This window comes from Vigna angularis, chromosome 3 (assembly GCF_016808095.1).
Source record: "Vigna angularis cultivar LongXiaoDou No.4 chromosome 3, ASM1680809v1, whole genome shotgun sequence".
Taxonomy (NCBI): domain Eukaryota; kingdom Viridiplantae; phylum Streptophyta; class Magnoliopsida; order Fabales; family Fabaceae; genus Vigna; species Vigna angularis.
In genome coordinates, this window is record NC_068972.1 from 30,399,777 (window position 1) to 30,411,184 (window position 11,408).

Here is an 11,408-nt window from a genome sequence, read left to right on the forward strand (position 1 = left end):
GGACTGAAAACAGAAACAGAAATAGCACAAAGTGGACTGGAATTAAACAGTAGAATGGAAAGGCACTTAGCTATGGTTTGCGTGGACAACCAGAGCTCTAGATACCACTTGATGGAAGCTTGGTATGGGTGAGACTCATCGAACCAGGAAGCCAAACAACAAACGTTCCAATGAGCAGAATGAAGGCAGCAGAATTCTGAAATAGATGCAAAGAATGGTATGGTTTTAGTGAAGAATGGAGTGGGTTAGAACCTCTCAGCTCAGAGGGCCTTCCTACTTTGGAAGGAAGCTAGAGGTAAGGAGAAAGAAAGTGAAGAATTGGGTTGACTCAAGAGCAAAGGTAAGCTGGAATTTCATTTCTGCAGCAATTAGACTAAGCTCAAAAGTGTCTACAAAAGGAGGAAGAGGTCTCCTATTTATAGGAAGATAAGAGCCTCAAATCTGAAATGAAATTCAATCCAAAAGCAAATGAAATTAAAGAAAAAGGCGCCAATTTGCTTCAGCTTCAAACATGCCTCATTCCAACTCAGCAGCACACGTGAAACAACACCAATTCTGAAACGCTTGGCTAGCTAGGTTATTGGCTGAGCTTTTTGATAGCTTTGGCAGCAAGCTTCTCCCTCCAAGTCTCTCTTTTCACGTGCTCAAATGCTATGCTGGCAGCTGCTCCCTCCAATTTTATTAATCTTACAAAGCAAAGAAAAATGTGCTTTTAATTATGGGAAGAAGGATTAATGTAAATTACCTTCCATAGAAGCAAAATGGTAGGTGATCCATCTTCCTCTTGAATCCTCTTTGCCATGGCTTTAGTAAGAGGTCCAATATGTGTCTTAGATGGTCTTCCATCAAACACTCATAACACAATCAAATCAAAACCATTCAACTAAATCAACTAAAACGAAAAGTCTATAAAAGCTGGGTTACCTCCCAGTAAGCACTTGTTTAACGTCATGAGCTTGACACCATTATACTCAGGGGTCAACCAACTCCATTACTGTGGAAAAGCGTTCAACCTCTCCACCCAAATAATGCTTGAGGCGTTGCTCATTAACCACCCAGCTTCTTTGCGGATCACTAGCAGCCGGATCTACCAACTCAATTGCTCCGTGCGGTTTAACATCCTTAATTGTAAACGGTCTAGACCACTTGGACTTTAACTTCCCAGGGAAAAACTTTAGACGTGAGTTGAATAACAAGACCTGCTGCCTTGGATAAAAAACATTCTTTACCAACTTCCTATCATGATAAAATTTTACCTTCTCTTTATAATTCTTGGAAGACTCATAAGCATGTAAACAAATCTCTTCCAACTCAAGAATTTGTCTTTTTCTCTTATCAGTGGTATCAAATGGATCAAAGTTTAAGAACTTCAAAGCCCACAAAGCTTGATGCTCCATCTCCACTGGTAAATGACATGCTTTTTCATATACTAATTGAAAAGGAGATAGCCCTATAAGTGTCTTCATTGGAGTCTTGTATGCCCAAAGAGCATCATCTAGCTTTTGAGACCAATCCTTCCGTGATGAAGCAACCGTCTTTTTCAAAATCTTCTTTATCTCCCTGTTAGATACTTTAGCTTGCCCGTTTGTTTGTGGATGATAAGGAGCAACCACCTTATGCCTCACACCATAATGCTTGAGTACTTTTGCTAGCTGAGCATTGCAAAAATGAGATCCCCCATCACTGATAAGAACTCTAGGAACTCCAAACCGAGCAAAAATATGCCTTTTCAAAAATTTAATGACAATGCTAACATCATTCTTGGGACAAGCAACTGCTTCCACCCACTTACTCACATAATCAACTGCCACCAAAATATATTCATTATTAAAAGACGATGGAAAAGGTCCAACAAAATCTATCCCCCAACAATCAAAGACTTCAACCTCCAGAATGCCTTGTAATGGCATTTCATGTCGTCTTGAGATGCTCCCAGTTCTTTGACATTTATCACAATTTCTAGAATGATTATGAGCATCTTTAAACAAAGTAGGCCAATAAAATTCTGACTGGAGAACCTTTGCAATTGTTCTCTCATCATTAAAATGCCCTCATAAGGTGAATCATGACAATGCCAAAGAATTCCTTTTGCTTCTTCAGTAGTAACACAGCGCCTCAAAAGATTGTCCGCTCCAATCTTAAATAAAAAACGGATCATCCCAGATAAATTGTTTTGCGTCATGCAAAAACGTTTTCTTCTGTTGCCAATTAAAATCTTCTGGGATTACTCCTGTAGCTTTAAAATTAGCCATATCAACAAACCATGTCCTTTGTTGAATATACAGGAGTGTTTCATCTGAGAAGGACCCCCAAATTTCTTTCTCCTTACTTTTAACTTCACCATTTACTAACCGGGATAGATGACCAACAATCATATTCTCACTGCCCTTCTTGTCACAGATTTCCACATCAAACTCTTGCAATAAAAGTACCCATCTAATCAAGCGTGGTTTAGAGTCTGGCTTGGTTAGAAAATACTTTATAGCTGCGTGATCCGTGTATATCATCACCTTAGACTCGATGAGATAAGGTCTAAATTTCTCCAAGGCATATACTATAGCACGGAATTCCTTTTCTATAGTGGCATAATTCAACTGGGCTTTATTCAAAACTTTGCTGGCATAATAGATAGTGTGAAACACCTTCTCTCTTTGCTGGCCAAGCACTACACCTATAGCATAATCACTAGCATCACACATTAACTCAAAGTCTTGATTCCAATATGGAGCTACAATCACTGACGTAGAAACCAGTTTCTTCTTCAAAATGTCGAAGGCCTTCATGCATTCATCATTCATCACAAAAGGCACATCTTTGACAAGGAGATTGCTTAAAGGTTTGGCAATCTTGGAGAAGTCTTTAATAAATCTTCTATAAAACCCGACATGCCCTAAAAAGCTCCTGATTCTTTTCATATTTTCGGTGGTGGAAGCTTTTCAATGACTTCCACTTTAGCTCTTTCAACCTCAATTCCCTTGGAAGAAACTTTGGCCCCAAAACAATGCCTTTAGTTACCATGAAATGACATTTTTCCCAGTTAAGAATAAGGTTTGTCTGAATGCACCTTTTAAGAACACTATACAAGTTAGATAAACACACTTGGAAAGAATCACCAAATACCGAAAAATCATCCATGAAGACTTCAATGCACTTTTCTATCATATCCTCAAAGATTGCCTGCATACATCTTTGAAATGTGGCTGGAGCATTACACAAGCCAAATGGCATTTTTCTATAAGTAAAAATACCAAATGGACATGTAAAACCTATGTTTTCCCGGTCTTTTGGATCCACCACAATTTGATTGTACCTTGAGTAACCATACAAAAAGCAATTTAAAGCTTGTCCAGCTAATCTCTACAACATTTGATCCATGAAAGGAAGGGGAAAATGATCCTTCCTTGTAGCCTTATTCAACTTTCTATAATCAATGCACATCCTTCACCCAATAACCATCCTAGTAGGAATGGGCTCATTCTTTTCATTGTATATAACTGTCATCCCACCTTTCTTTGGTACCACCTGTACTAGGCTTACTCATGCACTATAAGAAATAGGGTATATAATACCAGCCTCTAGAAGCTTCAACACTTCTTTTCTAACCTCCTCTTTCATCACAGGATTCAGTCTTCTTTGTGTTGGGCAACTGGTTTATACTCATCTTCCATGAATATTTTGCGCATGCAATAAGTTGGGCTTATGCCTTTGAGATCCGAAATTGACCATCCAATAGCTCCTTTGTTGACTCTTAGTACTTCCACCAAATTTTCTTCTTCTTTGGAGGATAAAGAATTACTGATGATGACCGGTTTATTCCCACCTTCTTCTAAGAAAACATACTTTAAATGTGGAGGTAACATCTTCAATTCCAGTTTATTTTCGTTGACTTTTTCCTTGGTATTGATCTCTTCAATTTTCGCCTCATGAAAAGGGATTTCTTTTAATCCATCCAAGTCAGTCAAGCACTCATTAATATATTCCTCTTCTTCCTCATTCAAATCTTCACATGCATCAATGAGCGTTTTCTCTAAAGGTGAAGAACAACGTAACATCTTCTCTTGAATCATACATACTTCATCTAGTGCGTCAAGATAAAAACATGCCTTATCATATTTTGAATGAGATATGGCTTCAAACACGTCAAAATTCACTTCTTCATCTTGTACCCTCACCTTGAGTTTGTCATTCTCCACATCAATTAAAACTCGAGCCGTTTTTATAAAGGGTCTCCCAAGAATGAGAGGCACATCAATATCCTCCTCCATCTCCATGATGACAAAATCCACAGGAAATAAGAATTTGTCCACTTTAACAAGCACATCTTCAACCACCCCATAAAGGTATTTAAGAGATCTATCCGTTAATTGGAGAGTCATCCGAGTAGGCTTGAGTTCCAAACCTTCAATCTTTTTAAACATAGAGAACGACATTAAGTTGATGTTGGCTCCCAAATCAATCAAGGCCCTTACAACAGCTAACTTCCCTATAGTACATGGAATGATGAAGCTTCCTGGATCTTTAAACTTAGGAGGTAAGAGTTTTTGTATGATAGCACTGCAATTCCCTTGCACTTCAATAGTTTCCTCTTCAATGTATTTCCTCTTTTTCGTGAGAAGTTCCTTAAAAAAATTAGCATATGAAGGCACTTGCTGCAGTGCCTCAGAGAAAGGTATGTTGATCTCCAGTTTCATAAAAATTTCCACAAAACGCTCAAATTGCTTTTCTTTTTCCGTCCTTGAATAATTCTTAGGGTAAGGAAGGGATTTTTCAAATATCTTTCTCTATTTTCCGTCCTCTTCTTCTCTTATTTTGTCTCCCTCATCTTTCTCCTTTTCTTTTCTCTCACTCTCTTCTTTTTCTTTCTCTTTTCTCTCAGTTTCTCCTTTTTCACTCAACTTCTCTTTCTCTTTTCTCTCTATTTTTCTCTCATTTAACAACTTGCCACTTGTAGTACTAATGGCTTTACAATCCTCCCTCGCGTTAACTTCAATATTAGCTCCAAAAGCCTTTAACTTCTTAACTAGCTGACCAACCTGGATCTCCAAACTTCTAGTTACAACTTCAGTGCTTTTATGATGGAAGATGGACACTTGCATAAACTGTTGAAGTGTGTCCTCTAGCTTTGCCATTTAATCAGATAAGGAGGGTTGTTGTTGCCATGTTGCTGTGATGGTCTATTGAATTGCCCAACTTACCCTTGACCCATACTTGGGTGAGGTTTCCACCCTTGGTTGTAATTACCTGGACGAAATTGATTACCTTGACCCATAAACTTGACTTCCTCTTGGGTAACTTCTGGCATAACACATTGACCATTAATATGATCTCCACCACATAAATCACAAAGTTGTTGTTGAACTTGTGAAACATTCTGCAACTCCTTTGGCAATTGAGAGATTTTCTTCATCAGAGTTTCCAACTGTTGAGTCATAATCTTGTTTTGCGCTAACAGAGCATCTTGAGATTGTAGTTCTAGAACTCCTTTTTGTTGAAATTGAGTTCTTTCAATGTGCATCTCATTATCATTGGTAGCCATATTTTCAATCAACTCATAAGCTTTCTCTAGAGTCTTGCACTTGATATTACCTCCAGGTGAGGCATCCAACATCAATTTAGTCTGCGAGATTAGACCTCCAAGGAATATAATGACTATTGTAGGATCATCAAAGCCATGTATGGGTGTCTTCCGCAATAAACCTTTGAATCGTTCCCACGCTTGACCTAATGTTTCATCCATGCCCTGCCTGAAAGAAGAAATTTCTTGTTTACCTTTGTTCACCTTTGATTGTGGGAAATATTTGTTCAGAAATTTTGCAACCATTGCTTCCCACTCAGAAAAACTGTTCTCTGGAAAAGAGTTCAACCACATCTTACGATTGCCTCCCGAAGAGAAAGGGAACAAGCTAAGTCTAATAGCTTCATCTGGCACGCCATTGATGTTCATAGTATTGCATATCTCATTGAATGTGGTTAGATGCTCATATGGATTTTCATGAGATAATCCATTGAATTAATTGCTCTTCACCAATTGAATCAAAGCAGGCTTCATCTCCATATTTGCAGCATTGACCCTCGGCCTTGCAATATGATAACAATTGAAAAACTGTTATTTTCATGCTTAAATTTGATACTAAAAGCAACCTTTAACACTTAGAAACTAGCTTGCAATCATGCTTTTGGTTATATTTTTAGAAATAAGAGAGCTGGACAAGTTTATGCTTGATTTCAGTGTTTTATGCAGGTTTTAAGGTGAATTTGGTGAGAGAAGTGAAGAAGGATAGGAATGGAATCAGAAAAGACATTAAAAAGTGCAAAAGGAGAAGCCGCAACCATTGCTCAGCGGTAGTTTACCGTTGAGCGACACTCAGAAACTTACGTTGGCTCCGCTGAGGGGTGAAAACGCCGTTGAGGGGAAGAAACGAACTCGCGCACTTACCGCTGAGCGGTACTATTTTGGGCTTGGGCCTAATTTTCTATAATTTTACGAATAGTATATAAGTTTTAGGGTTTCCTAGGGTTTGTATCTTTGGCTGGGACGAAGCAAACACTCTCTTTTCCACCCCTTTGAAGGAAGATCTTGGATGCTCAGGCTACCTCTCTACCTTTCTAGGGTTTTATCTTTCATTCTTTCATCATTGTTCATCTAGATTCACCATGAATATGGTGAACTAAACCTTGTATTGTTGTTGCGGGATCAATGTAATCTTGTGAAACTCTCATATATGGAATCTGTGTTTAAAAATCTTATTTGAGATACATGCTTTCTTTGATTAATTGTTAGGGTTTTTCCTCTTTGCTCAAAGCATGCAGTGTTTAAATCATTCATTGTCATGATCATTGATTTTGTCGATATGGGAACGTACGGGGAAGTCTAGATCCGGGGAATTTCTCCCAATAGTATATTGGTTGCCTTTAAGCTCATGCACTTCAGAACTAATTACTAGGAATGCTATGAATTGTATGAACTCGTAATTAAGGATAGGCCTTCTTGACAAGGTGATTTAGAGAGTGACATTAACATTGATGAAAAGATTGATGAATTCCTAAAGTATATGAGAGTGGATAAGATGAAATTGATAACCCCAACAACATACTCATTCATATAATTCATCCCGTGTTTGTTTTACTCTTTTTGCCATTGATCAAATTCATGCATACATGTTTAATTTCTGTCCTTTGCATTAAAAACCTACAATTAATCGTTCACAAGTCTTAAATAATCAACGAATCAAATAACTAACTAGGCCGTGAGTCCTTTGGGAGAACGATACTTGGTCTTACCGAGTTTATTACTTGATACGATTCGGTCACACTTGCCGAGGGTTAAACAAGTTTGTGGCGCCGTTTTTGGTGTTCATAAATTTGTCATCACAATACTATCAAAATGATGAGGGCCAATGACTGTTGCATAATCTGCTTAGGTACGTCTACCATTATGCTCTTCAGCCATATTTTCTGTTTCCTGGTCAGATCTTTGAGGTGAAGGCTGTTGAAGAGTCTCAGGTGAAGGGAAAAGTTCTCTGGACGTCTTGTTCCTGCTGTTTCTTCTACTATTGTCCAGACCTGTAAGAAGAGGTTCAGAAACTTTCGTGCTTCTAGTCCGATTTGTACCTTGCATACATTAGAGAACAAAACACTAGAGTACCCAATTAGCGTCAACAGATAAAAATAAAAATTAATAAAAACAAAAATTAAAAACAATAACAAAATAAAGTCTAATCGGTGAAGAATCACACAAAAGTATAGTTTGAACCACGAGTCCCCGACAACGAAGCCAAAAACTTGTTAAGACCTCGGCAAGTGTACCGAATCATATCAAGTAATAATAAATGGTAAGACCAAGTATCGTTTCCCAAGAGACTCATGGCACTTAACAGTCATGTAATTATTTAACTAATTAAGACTTTGAAGAACAATTTAGGGTTTTTTTAAATGTAAAAACAAGAAAATAAATATGAATGCAATTTTGATCAATTGAAGAGAAACACAAAAGTGAATGATGATGTTTGTACTATGAGATGAAGATGTTGTTGGGGTTTAGATTTCACATAATCACTTTCATACATATAAGAATTCTTCTTCTTTATTAAATGTCAATGTCACTTTTTAAATTACTTAGCACCCGATGACTCGGCGAAAGATGCCTATCCTTAATTACTAGACCACAATGTCTTGCATCCCTAATAATTAATTTTCCATTATGAACGGAAGCTTAAGACAACCAAGCGTCTATCCCTATATCTAGGCAATAGTTTCCTTTGGAGAAATTCCCCAGTTCTAGGTTTCTAGGTATTTGTCAATAACAAAAAAAACCAAAAATCATGCCATGAATGAGTTAAACATGCCAAGCATAGAGCAAAGGAGAATAACCTTAACAATTAATGAAAGAAGCATATGTAAATCGGAATCAATTCAAATACATGAGAATTTAGAGGAGAGCTTCCGCATCCAATTCTGCCTTCAGAGAGTCGAACAAGTCTGAATTTGCGTCCATTCTGTCAAAAGATACCCCTGATAACAGTTGAAAAACTGTTATTTTCATGCTTAAAATTGATACTAAAAGCAACCTTTATACTTAGAAACTAGCTTGAAATCATGCTTTTATTCATATTTTCAGAAATAAGAGAGTTGGACAGGTTTATGCTTGATTTCAGTGTTTTTGTGCAGGTTTTAAGGTGAATTTGGTGAAAGAAGTGAAGAAGGAGAGAGATGGAATCAGAAAAGACATAAAAAAGTGCAAAAGGAGGAGTCGCAACTACCGCTCAACGGTAGTTTACCGCTGAGCGGCACTCAGGAGTTCACGGGGGATCCGCTGAGGGGCACAACGACCGCTGAGGGGAAGAACCGAGCTCGCGCACTTACCGCTGAGCGGTACTTTTATGGGCTTGGGCCTAATTTTTCTGTAATTTACGAATAGTATATAAGCTTTTGGGTTTCCTAGGGTTTGTATCTTTGGCTGTGACGAAGCAAATACTCTCTCTTCCACCCCTTTGAAGGAGGATCTTGGATGCTCAGGCTACCTCTTCACCTTTTTAGGGTTTTATCTTTCCTTATTTCATTATTGTTCATCTAGTTTCACCATGAATATGGTGAACTAAACCTTGTATTGTTGTTGGGGGAATCAATGTAGTCTTAGGAAAGTCTCATATATGGAATTTGTTTTTACATCTTATATTTAAGACCTATGCTTTCTTTCATCATTAGTTAGGGTTTTCCTTCTTTGCTCAATGCTTGCTTTGTTTAACTCATTCACTGCATGATTATTGATTTTGTCGATACGGAAACGTACGGGGAAGTTTAGATCTGGGGAATTTCTCCCAATAGTATATTGGTTGCCTTAAGCTCCTGCGCTGAATAAACTAATTATTAGGGATGCTAGGAATCGTATGAACTCGTAATTAGGGAGAAGCCTTCTTGAAAGGTAATTTAGAGAGTGGCATTAACAATGATGAATTGAATGTTGAAGCCTTTCAGTTTTTATTTTATTTTATTTTTTGGTTATTATTTTATTTTATTTTATTTTATTTTCTGTTTTTATTTTATTCTATTTTATTTTATTTTTCTGTTTTTATTTTATTTTATTTTATTTTTCTATTTTTATTTTTCTGTTTTTATTTCCTATCTTTTTATCTTTTCAATTATATCCTTTGATTTGTTTTTATCTATCTTCTCTATCTTTTTGTGCTAACAATTGTTTTTAGGGTTTTGTGCCTAATGTATGCAGAATGCAATTTGGTCAAGAATTTAACTATATGGGCACTCAATTCTATCAAAGTAATCTCAACCACTGGTGGGAACCTCACTCAAGCATGGATCAAAGTCAATTTTGGCAAGCTGCCGGACAATTCGAGAACCAACCACAACAACAATGGCAGCAACAAAGCTTTAAAATCAACAAAAGGAAGCAAGAGATCTCTTCATTTAGACAAGGCATGGAGGAAACACTAGGTCACGCATGGGATAGGTACAAAAGCCTATTAAGAAAGACTCCCACGCATGGATTTAACGAAGGAGAAGTAGTCCTAATCTTCCTTGGAGGTCTTGGTTCACAAACCATGATGATGCTTGACGCCTCAGCTGGAGGCAATATCAATTGGAAGACTCCAGAGGAAGCCACAAAAATAATTGAAAACATGACTACTAATGACAATAAGTGGAACAGTGAAAGAGGAGCTCCTATTCAACAAAAAGGAGTTCTACAGTTACAATCCAATGATGCCTTGATAGCTCAGAACAAGTTAATAACTCAACAATTGGAGAATCTCACAAAGATACTTGAACAATTGCCAAAAGAGTTAAAGACTGTTGCACAGGTTCAACCACTGATGTGTGAATTGATGTGTGAATTATGTGGGGGTGACCATATCAATGGTCAATGCGCCTTTCCAGTGGAAGCTTTAGAGGATGTTAACTTCACGGCCAATCAATTTCCATACTGTCAGGGAAACTTCAATGAAGGGTGGAAACCACACCCAAGTATTGGTCAAGAACAAAGTGGGCAAGCTGGACAATTAGGGCAATTTAACAAGCAACAGCAACAACCCGTTCTATCAGGAAGTTTGGATGAAACCCTTCAGCGATTTTTGAAAAATTCCGACTCTACTCAGAAAAGCATTGAAGAATCATGTAAAAGGATGGAGATGCACCTTCGTTACATTAGTCAGAGATTGAATGAGGAGGTTAATACTGAAGTTAACCTTAAGGAAGAAGGGCAAGCCATTGTTACTCAAAGTGAAAAGATTCTTGATGAGAAAAAAATAGGGGGAGATGAGGAAAAGATAGAGAGAAAAGAAAAAGAAGAGTTGAGTGAGAAAAATAAAGATGAAGTAAAAGAAAAAGAAGTGGTTGAGAGAGAAGAGAGAAAGAAAATTTGTGTGAAAATAAAGAAGTTGAAAAGAAAAAGAAAAGGGAAGAAAAAAAATAAGAGAAAAGAAAAAGAGAAAATTTAGGGAGAGAAAAAGGAAGAAAAAGAGGATGAGAGGAAAGAAGAAGAAATCATATGAAAAATCCCATCCCCATCCAAAGAAGTATCATAGGAAGAAGGAATTTGAGCGCTTGATGGAAATCTTCAAGAAATTGGAGATTAAAGTTCCTATGATTGAGACATTGCAACAGGTTCCTGGTTTGATCAAATTTCTGAAGAAGTTCAGTAGAAAGAAGAAAAAGAAGATGGAACAGGAGCTTTATTGGGTCAAGCTAGTGACGTTAAAAGAGCGCTTGCTGGGAGGCAACCCAGTGATTTAAAAACTTTTGATTTTGTTTTGTAACTTTTAATTTGTGGACATTATTTTTGTAACTACTTTGTTGGATATAACATCTACTGAAGGATGCTAGGTGGTTAAGTATCCACTGAAGGATACTAAGTTTGTAACACCTACTGATGGGTGTTGGTGAGAAAATTTTTCACC

The 11,408-nt window shown here is 37.4% G+C and overlaps 1 protein-coding gene across 1 annotated transcript; it reads right to left on the bottom strand.

Annotated features, from left to right (window-relative positions):
* Positions 1–3,623: 3,623 nt before the first annotated feature.
* LOC128195857 (uncharacterized) lies at positions 3,624–4,691 on the bottom strand. The gene has a single exon (XM_052874551.1). The coding sequence runs from the start codon at positions 4,689–4,691 to the stop codon at positions 3,624–3,626; it is 1,068 nt and encodes a 355-aa protein (XP_052730511.1).
* Positions 4,692–11,408: the final 6,717 nt, after the last annotated feature.

What these genes read in the sequence shown, in the direction of transcription:
- LOC128195857 (XM_052874551.1), bottom strand. Translation starts at nt 4,691, where the DNA reads ATGAAACTGGAGATCAACATACCTTTCTCTGAGGCACTGCAGCAAGTG.